The 14,100-nt window shown below is 42.6% G+C and overlaps 1 protein-coding gene across 4 annotated transcripts in view; it reads right to left on the bottom strand.

Annotated features, from left to right (window-relative positions):
* Positions 1-4,443: 4,443 nt before the first annotated feature.
* ap4m1 (adaptor related protein complex 4 subunit mu 1) overlaps positions 4,444-14,100 on the bottom strand; it is a 58,948-nt gene continuing 49,291 nt past the window's right edge. For 3 of the 4 annotated variants that reach the window (XM_054730989.2, XM_054730991.2, XM_054730990.2), the window contains exons 15-16: positions 4,953-5,070; positions 4,444-4,878 (exon numbers count right to left, since the gene is read on the bottom strand). In XM_054730989.2, coding sequence (XP_054586964.1) covers positions 4,687-4,878; positions 4,953-5,070 — 310 coding nt within the window. In that variant the 3' untranslated portion in view covers positions 4,444-4,686. Of the gene's footprint in view, positions 4,879-4,952; positions 5,071-7,893; positions 8,155-14,100 lie in introns of those variants that run through there. The other variant, XM_070555437.1, reaches the window with a different exon arrangement.

The raw sequence follows: 14,100 nt of genomic DNA, 5'->3' as shown, positions 1-14,100 counted from the left end.
CCTTTGAGTTGCTTGAAGCTGAAAATCTGCTGCCTGGATTCTTACATTTTCACCTCATCAGTTACTTTTGAGCAGATCAAAGGGATCTCCTGACCATCCTCAAAGAGGAAGCTTCGTTTTTAAAACCCGCACTTTGGCAGACTCCGACTGCGGGTCTCCTTTTCCCGTCTTCCAGCTAAACAGCAGGGGCCTCATTTATCAAGCTTGCTTACGCACAAAACGGAGTCAGAAAACTGCGTAAGCAACTTTCCACGCAAACTTTGAGATTTATGAAAGAAAACTTAGAGGAAAAATGTGCGCAACTTTACGTTGACTAAAGACCTGGCTTACGCACATTTTGGACATGGAGAGCACCTGCAGTGCTGCTGCTGAGAAGATACAATTATGAAATCCTGCAGCATTATCACTTGTACTGCTTCGTTTTCACACAGAACAAGAGCCCCCACACCAGGGCCAGATTAACACTGTTGTACCCTGGGCAACAATATTCAAGGGCCCCATCATCACGACCCAAGGATCACCATAATATGGTCACATACAGAATATTTTACTGTAATATGCAGTAAATATACTCAATACTTGAATGCCTGGCATCACGTAACCCGCTCAGGGTAACCTTTGACCCACCTCGAGTGGACTGACCAATGAGGAGAGAGTCTTAACTTGAGGCCTTCTCTTTATTGGTCAGTCTGCATGAGACTGACTCTCAATTGACGTTCAGTCATAGGCAGCGAAGCGTCTCTGTGCAGCGCAAAAGCCCGGGTGGACAGTTTGTTTAATGTAGGGTGACCATATTTCCATTTCCAAACAAGAGGACAGGGGATCTGTGCCTATGACGGCACACTATGGCAACGCCACACAATCCATGTTGGGACCCATTTTTTTAAGAACTAAATTAATATCAGATTCTGCCAATAAAAGGGCTCTAAAACAATTCATATGTAAATATTTAGCATATTTATTGCAAAATCTAATTTTTCTGCTTTAGTCCTGCAACAAGGTTTTATTAATAATAAATTATTATACCTTTTGTTTTACTACAGCATTGGTAAGCTTCCTGTGCACAGATTATTAAGGATGCTTGTTTCAGCTGTGAGATTAGACGATAGGATCAATGAAAAAATAAGTTGTCACACACTCCATGGAAACTTTCAGAGAATCCACAAATAGTGGCTTTCAAATGGTTTTGTTACTTTTAGCAAGTTTAGAAAAGAAGCAGATGAGACAGCATGTCTGATAATTTAGTTTTTCATCTGATAATATTAGAACATGTCAGTAATGTCTGAGGAGCTTTTATAAACACTGTATAACTAACACTACTGGAGAGGGTATGAATTACACAGAGGCTTCTGGGGAGCCCAGTTATGGGGGGGGGGGGGGGTCATTTTGCCTTGGCCGCCAAAATGTCTTGAAACGGCCCTGGGTGTGTGACTGAGTGTTGAATGTGATCTGAATTGTATCAGATGTATAATTATTACATGTGTGTAACTTATTGTTTTATACAGGTAAAAACGTGTCGTGGAGATAAATCTACCGACATTTTACTTTTCAACACTTTGTTTTGTTTTCTTGTTTTTATTTAACTATATTTTCCTGTCCTGTCTGTCTCTCATCTTCCTGCATCTCCTCTAAACTCTCCAGAAAATCTGCTGCCTGGATTCTTACTTTTTCACCTCATCAGTTACTTCTGAGCAGATCAAAGGGACAAAGCGGAGAGCGCGTTTCGATGCGTCAGTGAGGTGAAATCACCGCAGCACAGGTGAAGAGCTCCGCAGTAGCAGAGCGCTTCAGGCACAAATAAGACAGAAAATAGAGAACATGTGCGGACATGAACGATCGTGTGTTGAGTATAGTTTTTTGGTTGTGCCACTTTCAGGGGCGGATTTAGCAATTTGGGGGCCCAAGGCGAACACAGACATGGGGCCCCTTACACTACATTTTAGACAATTTTACCTTTAATTGGATTTGTGAAACTCTCCCCTCTTCTGACACGAGTTATTTTCACTTTTTATTAGTCCTCCTCTTTTTTCCTGTATTCCTCTCCCTTTGATTGCTTTCAATATTTGCTCTGCTTTCTTTTTCCTGTCAGTGCTCCTGTGCTTTAGCCTTAGTTTTTTTTCTTCTATTTTCCATTTTGGTCCATGTTTTCCTCCCTTTAAACATTTTCCATTGTCTTTCCTTTTCTGCTTCCTTTGATGTTTACATTGAAAAACGACGTCACTTTCAGAAGTGAAAAAAAAAGCTTTTATGAAGCAAGCTGCTTCTTTCTCTTATTGGAGCCACTAGGATAACTCCATTTCATGCTTCATGTTTTGACTATCGCTTTGGGTTTGTTACGAATGCTCCCGCCTCTCTTATTATTATTTGTGGTCTTATGGCAATTGGCAAACAACAATTTGGTGCATTACCGCCACCAACTGGATTGGAGTGGAATGACTACCAATCACTTCCTGTTTGTGCATCGCCATCTTAATAACCCTCTAATGACCATAATTATAACAGGGCCGCCTGGTATTTTTTTCATCTTATGGCTGTAAAATTGTAATAAAAAGTACAAAGTGTGTGTAACTCTTCTCCTTTTTTCAGAACAACCTCAGCTTTCAGTGTATGGTTTGTATTTAGAATTTATTTCTATTACAACCTTTAAAAAATCAGCTTAAAAGTGAAAAAAGCAAAAAACGGATTTGAATTTTTTACATTTATTACTGAACAGGAACTTCAAAATTACTGGGCAAACAATTTGGAATGAACAATTTAAACTTTGAACTGTAATGCATCTATTCTTAAAAGAGTGTGAACCTTGGTATCTTTTTTAGCAGTTTTTAAGACCATTTATTTTTGTAAACTTTCAGACGTTTTTATTTGATGTGGTGGTCCTTGAAGCAGCTTCTCTCCAGCTGCAGGCAGAGCACACCTCACACCGCCATGGGGTGCTTCTCTGGCACACCGTGCTGATATACCAAAAACTTTTGTTTTAGCAAAAATAATTATTTATGGTAAAAAGATAAATAATGCTGGAATGAAGCTGAATCTTACAATTAGCAAATAGTTGAGGGTTGTTCAAATAAAAAAATAAAATATAAAGACTGAACAAACGTTCATACCCTGGTTCACCGGAGTCCCAGGCTTGTCCTCAGCTCTGAGGACAGAGACAGACAGAGGGGACATCAGGTGATGGGGAGCTGGTCCGGGCGTCTCCCACAGAAAGACTTTAGTGAGCAGGTGTCATTTCCCACATTCTGGTGCTTTTAACGGGTTCTTTTGTTATATTTAAATGATTGTTTTTAAATGAAAAACTTAAAACTGAGCTCTAAAATCTAAATAAATGATGGATGAAATAAGATAAATAATAACATGTTTGGTCTGGTTTGTTATACGGTTTGAACCCAGAGGAAACGAACCGGCTCTGCTGCTGAAAACAATAAAACCTTAAAGAATCCTAAACTAGTTTATGCTCATTTTAGATTTGCTGATGAGGATAATAATAATCATAACACCAGCAGGAGGCTGGATCAGGGTTTAAGAACGGCTACCTCCCTTCACTAACCAGCTAACTAACCCTTTCTTTGGGGACAGTGTGACTTTTATCATCTCCTTATATCTATCGTATCTCTGAGGTGAAGAAGCTAGCAAGAGGAAAACATCTAACTCAAAGGTAGACTAAAGTTTGCTCCCGGTTTTCTTACAGCTGAGTCTACCCCAAGCCCAGGTCGGCCTGGGTCATGAAACAGAATAAAGTTCAGCAGGAACGTCTACAGGCTGGCAGCTAAACTACATCACAGCTTCACTTTGGATTCAGAACAGCACATTTTGCCAGAAGGTGAGTTTTCATGTCTGCAGGAGTTGACAGTTCCCATAAACACTGGGGTCAGAGGTTAGCACAGTGCTTAGAGTGGCAGGAGATCCACCATCAGGGCTGGGGAACTGCTTCCTCATGGTTACCATACCATATTTACTTGTATGGCACATTTAAAAACAGCATGTCAGCTGACTTAAGTGCTGCTCAGTTTCACCTCCTCACACACAGAGTGCACGTTTAACAGTCTTAGGAATAAAAACATCAGATCAAACAGAAAATCTAAAACCTTTAATCAAACCAAGATGCAGCATAAAGAGAAACCTCACTGGCAATAAGCTGGCAACAAACCAGTCCTGATTTGTTGTTATGGAAATAAACTGAATTGAACTGAATAAAAATGAAAGAGGAAAACTTTTGTTAATAAATCTCAAACCTGGGAAAGTTACTCTGTAGTTCTGGTTCTACTCAGCTGACCCGAGGCCCTCCAGCTGCTGTTTTTGGAGCTGCTCAGTTCCACACACCATCAGTGTGAACTTTGACCTTGGAATTTAAAGTTTTACTACAGGAAGTTCAGGGCTGATCCAGTTCCCTTGGTCAGCAGCAGAACCTCCTTCCTGCTGTTCCTCAGAGGAAAACAGACACTGTTGAGCGAGGATGAACTTTAATCTGCTCACAAACAAGATCACAGTGAATCATTTCCAGCCTAAAGAGAAGTGGAACAGATCAGTGAGCAGAACCAACGGGGCTTACTCAGCATGAACCCCACAGGAACACGGCCGTCGGCAGCATTACAACTCACGTTTATTCACAGGAGAAACAAGAGTCATTAAACAAGTCCAGCATATCTGGGACCGCTCCGTCTGTCACTGCGTCCTGCGGAGACACCTTCACATCCGGATGGTGTAGGAATCCGAACAGGTGACGTAGCGGACCCAGCGCTGCAGTGGGCCAGGCTGGACTGGAGACAGTCGCAGGAAGCGGATCTGAAGCCCAGTGGCGGTGAACTTCGGAAGCTCAAAGCTCAGACCGACTGGACCCACTTCCAACATGGAAGCCGAACTCAGACCTGGAACCTCCAGCTGAGGAGGGAGACAATGGTTCTGTTAGCACCAGGACACCTAGGTGTGTGTGTGTGTGTGACTTTTGGAACCACCTTGAACAGAGCTGATAGCTGAGTCCCTCCAGGGAAGCGGGGGACCTCCCAGACCACGGCTCTGCTCTGCAGCTTCAGCTCGGCTCTCTGGTCTGGACTACTGAGCTCCTGAGACAAACTGAACCAACGACACACGGTTTACAGTTGACACCCCCACACCCAGGTTTCGTTTCGTTTTATTGAGATCCTCATTAGCTTCTGCCTAAGTGCAGATGCTAGTCTTCCTGGGGTCTCATACATTTTCATACAATTGTTTACATAAGATAATACCCTACAAACACACACACACACACACACACATCCCTAATTCACATAATACCAGTAGCTCAAGATGAAATCACATATCTAGAACAAAATGACATATATAAATTAATATCGGGAAAGGAGTTAATCACACCAATAAAGATTGAAAATAAAATATAACAGAATGGTGACATCATGTCCATTGTTTCGTATCATAGCTCATCGATATCCAGTATTCGACCTCAAACCCAGATTCTCAATCCTTCGTTGCAGAGTTCATAGTCACTGTACAATTAAGTGTGTAAACAAAAAAAAATTTCAGTTTCTACTGAAAATAAATGTTATTACTTTCAAAAATTAAAAATCTAGGTAATGCATTCCATGCAATCATAGCTTTATAGTGAAAAGATCCTTGAATTTGATTAGTTCTACTGCGTGGTAAAACACCTTTCATCTCATTTATCTGTCGTGTATTATAAGTATGATTATCTGAAAAAAAAACAATAATTTGCTATGTATAATTTTTGGTGTTTTTGTAATTATTATTTTCCTCACAGTTGTTACCAAGAAATACTTCAATCTACTCTTCACATCAAGCCAAGCAAGTTTTTCATGCATGGTTCCCACATTCGTTCTGTAAGGGCAGCCTAAAACAATACGAGCAGCTTTATTTTGTGCTACTTGTAGCTTATGCAAATTATTTTCACTTGTACTGGACCAAATAATAGATGCTTGATCTACACAAGAAAGCACTAATGATTGAACAAGGCATTTAAGTAAATATTGTGGTATAAATTTGCAACAAAATTTAATTATGCCCATACCTCTCCCCATTTTGCGTAAAACATAATTAATCTGGCTTGTCCATGATAACTTACAATCAACTATTACTCCCAGTAATTTTACTTCTTCTAGTTGTTCCATTACATTGTTACTCAGAGTTAAATGTAACTTTGGCATCGTCTGTAAAGTATGTTTGGAGCCAACTACCATGCATTTAGTTTTTCCTGCAATAATCACTAGTTTGTTAGCAGTTATCCACTGCTCGACTGTTCTCAACTCTTTATTTAATATTTCATTCAGTGCACTCTCCGTATGTGCTGAAGCTAAAACAGTAATATCATCTGCATATACTGCTGTAGTCGCATGTTGCAGCACCCACGGAAAATCATAAAAAAAAAGAAAACAAAAGAGGTCCCAAACAACTTCCCTGTGGAACACCACATTCCATCAGACCCTTTTCAGAAAAACTGCCATTGAAATAAAATTGATATTCTCTGTCAGTAAGATAACTTTTAGTCCAGTTAAGAGCAGATGTATGAAATCCATAGTGTTTAAGTTTTTGTAGTAAAATTTCATGATCTAAAACATCAAAAGCCGCAATTAAATCAAGAAATATAGAACCAATTAGCTTATTATTATCGATATTCTCTAAGCAATAATCAGTTGTTTGAATAAGTGCAGTAGTGGTTGAGTGATTTGTTTTGTAAGCATGTTGATATTTTGTGTTCAATTCATTTACCTCAAAATTATCTTGAATTTGGTCATATGCAATTTTTTCCATGATTTTACTTAACGCTGGTAGCAAACTTATTGGTCGACTGTTTTGACCAGACAGTGGTTCTCTATTGTTCTTAATTAAAGGTATTATTTTTGTTGTTTTCCATTGAGATGGGAAAATACCTTGTTTAAAACTTCCATTCATTATATGAACAATAGGACATGAAATAAAATCTACTAACTTTAACCATTTAATATCAATATCATCTATGCCAGATGGTTTATTTTTACTTTTTAATATTATCTCCTTAACCTTGTCTTCAGTCACTTTATCAAATTGAAATTGGCAGTTTTTATTTAACATTATTTTTTGTTTAATTAGTTGGTAGGAAATATTTTTGGTTTGACTATTTTCCATAGAATCTCGCAACAACTTAATTTTATTAGTTAAAAACTGGTTTAAATAATTAGCAATTTCTGTTGGTTTAGTGAGATAAGTTCTCCCTACATCCAAAAAAGTTGGAGCTGACCTATTATGCCTACCCATCATTTCATTCAATGTACCCCATAATCTTGCACTATCCGATTTTGCATCAGTTAGTCTTTTTTGATAATACAACCGTTTTTATGATTATTTAATTTAGTTACAAAGTTTCGTCCTACCTAGGAGGTAACAGGGTTATATGCTTTGACCTATTGGTCAGCATTTCAGAGATGTTCCAGGTGATGTAACACTGATCTGAGAGCTGCTGCAGGTCAGTCCAACCTTAACCTGTTTAACCCTAACACCTCTGGGGCCTCTACAGTTTCATGTCCCAAACATCTACAACGGTCCTCATTCGCCACACACAACTAAAGCCACAATTAAAACAGCCCAGATGGGAAACAAGGCCATTTTAAATTGTAATAAATTAAGATACAATGATGTTTGAACTTTATTTTAGAAGAGCATCTGACCTTCACTGGTGTCTGCTGGAAAAAAAACCTTGAACAAATGTAGTTGAGGACCCCTGGAATAAATAAAACAACTGACTAAACTGGAATTTGAACTCACAACCCTGTCAGCACTTTCACACAGGGCAGCTCTTCTAAAATAAAGTTCAAGTATTATTTTACCTTAATGTATCAAAAACCAAAAGTTGCTTTTTTACAATATTTTTAAAAAAATTTTTATTTAAATTTTTTTTTTTGTAATTTACCGTGTCCTGTCTGGCTGTGAAGCAAACAGAAAATGTCTGAATGCTGGTGACAAGCCTTACAGATTTACTCTCAGGTGGAGCATCAAAGCTTCTGCTTTTAATCATATACTTAAAACTTTATTGTTTTTGTTTTTTGAATGCTTTGTAATTCCGACCAGACACGGAGACAGAGGTGAAAGAGAAAGGAAGAGACAAAAGGAAGGGGAAGGGGGTTCCACAAAAACAAACAATCAATGATGAACAAGAGTCTGCTTCTAGACCTGCAGAAGGAGAGAGGGAAAAAAAATAAATAAAAAAATAAGAAAAGGGACACACAGCAATACAACAGGAGCAAACTATCACTGCGTCGTAGGGCTGTCGCGATTGAGGAATTCCCCCTGCGGTGAGTCAGGGCAGCTCAATATTGCGATATGCGATATTATTGCACCCCGTTTTTATTTATGTACTTAGCAAATTTGTTTGTTAATTACTAAACTCATGGCAATATTTCCTTTGAAACATTGTGCTTACACATTTAAAAAATGTTAGAACAAAATACACGGCCATTTTTAACACTTTATTGAATGCAGATCAAAGGGCAGTAACGGCATTCTCTGACTGAACTTAAAAACAACATTCAGGAGGTTTAACTTTGAAATGCAAATTTGGCTGCAACATCTAACAGTAAAAAAAAAAGTGCCCTTCTGTCTCCTCGATCAGCTCGATCAAGTGCGGTAATTGCGGTGGCGCGTCATGCAGCGCGGTGGGTATCTTAATATCGCGATATATTGTTCTTGCGATTATTGCGACAGCCCTACTGCGTCGACCTGATGAGGAAATATAAAAATAATAATAATAATACATTTTATTTAAAAGCGCCTTTCTGGTCACTCGAGGACACGGTACAGAATAAAAACACAAATCATTCAGTAAGTAAACATACGTAAACATCAACAAACAAGGCACTCTAAAATTCAAAGTTGATATGTGGTTATGAAGAGGTGAGTTTTGAGTTGTTTTTTGAATTCTGTGAATGAGTTAATGTTCTTGATGAGAGGGTGAAGGGAGTTCCAGAGTTTGGGAGCGGTGCGGCTGAAGGCTCTACTCCCCATGGTGCTTAGACGGAAAGAGGGCACAGAGAGGTGAATGGAGGAGGAGGACCTGAGGGAACGGGACGAGGTGGCGATGTGAACGAGATCTGTGAGGTAGTGAGGGGCGAGGTTATGGATGGCCTTGAAGGTGAGAAGGAGAATCTTGTAGTTAAACCTGGTGTGCACTGGTAGCCAGTGGAGTTGTTTGAGGATGGGGGTGATGTGATGAGAGATGGGAGTTTTAGTGACGATGCATGCTGCTGCTTTCTGAACCAACTGGAGCTTACGGAGGGTTTTCTGAGGGAGGCCTGAGAGAAGAGAGTTGCAGTAATCGATACGTGATGCAACCAGACTATGGACAAGAATAGAAGTAGAGTGGACATCAAGGGAGGGGCGAAGACGATTAATGTTACGAAGATGGAAATAAGCTGACCGTGTGATGCTATTGATATGAGATTGGAAGGATAGTGTGCTGTTTAGGATGACACCCAGACTCTTGACCTGGGGACAGGGGGAAACTGAAGTATTATCAGCTGTGAGAGAGAAACTGTCAAATTTTGAGAGGGTGTTCTTGGTACCAACCAAAAGAAGTTCTGTTTTGTCTGTATTTAATTTCAGGAAGTTGGAACTGAACCAGGATTTTATTTCTTGAAGGCAGATGATGAGGGAGGAGGGAGGAAGTGCAGAATTTGGCTTACTGGACAAATAGAGCTGGGTGTCATCCGCAAAGCAGTGAAAATGAATATTGAATCTGCAGAAGATATTGCCAAGGGGAAGGATGTATATAATGAAAAGGAGGGGCTCCAGGACAGAGCCCTGGGGCACACCAGAAGAGACAGAAGAGGGCTGTGAGCGGGAGGATTTGAGAGTAATGAACTGAGTGCGACCTGATAGGTAGGACTGGAACCACTGAAGTGGGTTGTTAGCAATGCCGATAGAGGATAACCTATGGAGGAGAATGGAATGAGATATTGTGTCAAAGGCCGCACTCAGATCAAGGAGGACCAGGATGGATAGCAGACCGGAATCAGCAGCAATGAGGAGACCGTTAGTTATTTTGAGGAGGGCTGTTTCTGTGCTGTGAAGTGGGCGGAAACCGGACTGGAAGGGTTCATAGACAGAGTTTAGTTTCAGATGGGTGTGGAGCTGGGTGGCGACTATTTTTTCTAAAACTTTGGAGACAAAGGGTAGGTTGGAGATGGGGCGGATATTAGTAAAAATGTTAGGATCCGAACCTGGTTTTTTAAGTATTGGAGTAACTGCAGCAGTTTTGAAGATAGAGGGAACAATACCGGAGGAAAGGGATGTGTGTATAAGAGCGGAGACGAGAGGGAGCAGGGAGGGGAGGCAGGATTTAACCAAGGCCGTGGGAAGGGGGTCGAGAAGGCAGGTAGAAGGCTTTGACTTGTGGATAATATCTGATATCTCAGAATCACTGGGAAGTTGGAAAATGGAAAATAACTGTGTTGGTTTGGGAGGATCATATGGGGAGGTAGGGGGGATGCTTTGGTTGATTGCACGGTGAATGTTTATTATTTTTTCATTGAAGAACAGAAGAAGGGCATTACAAGTAGCAGTAGAGCACATGTGTGGGGGAGAGTGTCGGATGGCCGGTGAATTTTATTGATAATGGAGTACAATGACTTAGTGTTGCCTCGATTGAAGTTGATTAGACAGGAGTAATACTGTTGTTTGGTTAGTGTGATTAAGTCCTTATACTGAGTCATATGGTTTTTATATAGTTCTTTGTGAATGGTGAGACCAGTTTTTCTGTAGAGGCGTTCAAGCTGCCTGGATTTGGTGTTCAGCGTCCAGAGTTGAGGGGAAAACCAGGGAGCAGACTGACAGAAAGTAACAGAACGGGTTTTAACTGGAGCAAGGGAGTTTAAAATGTGAGCTAACTGGTCACTGTAGAGAGCAGCCAGGTCATCAGGAGAGGAGAGATTGTCCGGTAGCTGAATATTATCAATATAGGAGGATAAAATGTTGATATTGATGTCCTTTATATTCCTAAAAGAGATGAGCCAGGTTGGTTTGGTAAAAGAAAGCTGTGTTACAATATTGAAAGAAATAAAATAGTGATCAGTGATGTGGAGGTCATCAGCTGCAGAGTTAAGAGGAGTGAGACCAGAGCAGCACAGCAGATCCAGGCAGTGTCCTTTGGAGTGAGTTGGAAAGTTGATGTGCTGATTAAATCCAAGGCTGTCCAGGCAGGATGAGAAGTCTTTGGTGAGGGGAAGATCGCTGTTGTCCATGTGTATGTTAAAATCTCCAAGCACTATTACATTAGATGAGAGCGTAGATAAATAAGTGAGCAGTACTGAGACTTCTGACAGAAAGTCTTTGTGAGGTTTAGGGGGGCGGTAGATTAATCCAATGATAGTGGGGGCAGGTCCATTAAGTTTAAAAACCAAATACTCAAAGGAATTAAAATCAGAGACAAACACTGGCAAAACTTTCCAATTCTCACAACAGATTATCGCGAGACCTCCTCCGCGAGAACCACGTGGTTTGGTGAGGTAAACAAACCCAGGAGGAGTAGCGTCGTTGAGCTGGGAGAAATCAGCTGGCTGCTGCCAAGTTTCGCAAAGGCACATGAAGTCGATTCCACGGTCCTTGATGAGATCGTGAATGAAATGACTTTTCCCAGTAAGAGAGAGCGGATGTTGAGAAGGCCGAAGTTGACGGTGGTGCTCTCACATCCATGAGCGTTAGCTGTCCTGGCGAGGCTGGCTAACGAGGAGTGATCAGCTGTTCGGCGGTATGAGTTCCTGTGAGGATGACGGCGAGTGGTAGACCAGAAAGAATTGATTGAAGCAGAGTTGTGGTAGTGGAAATTCCTGCGAGAGCCACGGTGGACATATCTCCGATGGAGAAGATGAGAGATGTCCGGGTCGAGGTGCAGTGAAGCAGGTGGAGATCCAGGGCGGTGGCGAATTCCTGAGGAGCTCAGCGGCAGTGTACTGGAGGAGGCCAGCAGCAGGTCAGTGGAAGATGAACAACAGAGCCCAGGGACCCAGATCCCACCAGGCAGCCACCGGGATTAATCAGGCAGACGCTAAAAATCTTAAACCCCCTGACCCAGGAGCCGCAAACACTCAGGCAGACCAAGGCACCACACTCCACACCAAGTGTGACGGGGAGGGGAGGCGAAGATGTATAGCAGCAAAAGAAGTCCCAGAAGAGGGAAGGAGTCAAAGGCCCCACCTGACATTTACAGTCATACACAAACACAGTCACATACTCCCTCCCTCATGCTCACACATACACATATAATCTAAGACTCACAAAAATGCACGCCAGACACCCACTCATGCTCCCCATACACACCCTATTCACTCTGGTCCCCGTACTGCTGCACAAAGGGTACAACCATCACCAGTTCCCAGAGTTCGACCCTTTCTGCCGGGGTGCTGATGAGCAGGGTCCCCCGCCCAATGCCGAGCAAAGCGACCCACCACCCAGACCCCAGCCAGATGGCCAGATCCCCCTCGTAGCCTCCAGCCCCGGGAAGCCAAGTGACAACAGAGGTGTGCTAAGACCCCTAGTCACCCTCCGCCTGCTCCAATACAGTGTTGGTGCGTGATGATGAGGTGTATTCGTGGCTGTGGTGAGCGGGCAGTGCGGGCATCGTCTGGCCTACGTCAGCTGATGCCACCACGCCACCACTCTTCCCCCCACAGCCCTCTGTGTCTAAGTGCAGATTAAAATTGGAAGTGGGCACTGGCACCTGGGAAGAGGCTGAAAGATCCCCTTGCCAAATGCCGTTGTATGTGCTTACTACCAAGGCCCTAAGTGTGTATTTGCGTGGAATGTCGTTGGTGGAAGTGTTTTGTGGGCAATTAAATTGGGGGTGGGGGTGGGGGGGGGGTGGGGGGGGGCTGCCACAGGAATGCGGAAATGGGGTCCATACCCGCACCCCCTGACTTGTCCACCCCCCAATGTCCTATGTGCATGTTTGTGTGATGATGTGAGGGAGCAGGAGGAGAAAAATGTGTGGGGATGGGGAGGAATGGCTGGCTTTGTTTACAATCCAAGCAGTTTGATTGTAGCTGTAGATGTGCTCAGGGAATGTAAACCATCACGGATACTGGGAGGTGCCAGGGCCCAAAGAAAAAGGCATAGGGCCTAAAAGAACTGTGGTAAACATATTTTGGATCTGATCCTATGGAAGCTACTGTATGACCCAGATGTTTAATCTTCTTTTCACTTTAAATATAAATCTAGAAAACTATCTGTGTGGCTCTGCCTACTGGTACCTGCAGCTTTCAGAGCCGCCACAAACATCCATCTTATTAAAACAAGAAACTTTAGGTTACTGTCGTAACCCCGGTTCTCTGAGTAACATGAGTGAGATGTCTCACTATGGGATACGCCCCTCCGCGGATTCCTCAGAAGCACTTATCTCAATACGCCAATCCTGATTGGCCAGTGACCGTGACGTACGCGTCCCCATGCTACTATAAGTAGCAAGCGTCCCAACGCACGCACTATTCAAGATAAACACCTCTTCTCGCTTCGCCCAGCAAGAAGGGTTGTCTGGTGAGACATCTCACTCATGTTACTCAGAGAACCGGGGTTACGACAGTAACCTAAAGTTCTCTTTCTTAACATTCGTTTCGATGTCTCACTATGGGATATGGAGACTCCCGTATTGCCAGACAGCTTATCCAGCGATCACCAACCTACAGGGATACGTCTTGGCCCGCCAAAGACCCCACACTCAGAATCGTGTGAGTCATTGCAGGGACCGAAACATCAAGCTTATAGAAGCGTGCAAATGCAAGTGGAGAAGCCCAACTTGCTGCAGCACAAATCTCCTGGATTGACAGCCCCCGAAAAAGGGCCCAAGAAGCAGACAGGCCCCTAGTAGAATGGGCCCTGAGCCCAACAGGTGCCTGAATGCCCTGACAGGAGTAAGCCATAGAAATAGCCTCCACAATCCAGTGGGAAAGCCTCTGCTTTGTGACGGGTTTCCCCTTACGAGGCCCACCCCATGACACAAAAAGCTGGTCCCCCCTGCGAAGGTTCTTTGTCCGATTCACATACTCCTTGAGCGCGCGAATCGGACACAGCTTGTGCCACCGCTCCTCCTCAGGAGAGGAGAAGGGCGGTGGGTAGAAAGCTGTGAGGATA

The sequence above is a fragment of the Nothobranchius furzeri genome, chromosome 10, assembly GCF_043380555.1.
Source record: "Nothobranchius furzeri strain GRZ-AD chromosome 10, NfurGRZ-RIMD1, whole genome shotgun sequence".
Taxonomy (NCBI): Eukaryota; Metazoa; Chordata; class Actinopteri; order Cyprinodontiformes; family Nothobranchiidae; genus Nothobranchius; species Nothobranchius furzeri.
The sequence above is the reverse complement of the archived record's forward strand: the minus strand, read 5'-3'. Positions and strand labels throughout refer to the sequence as shown.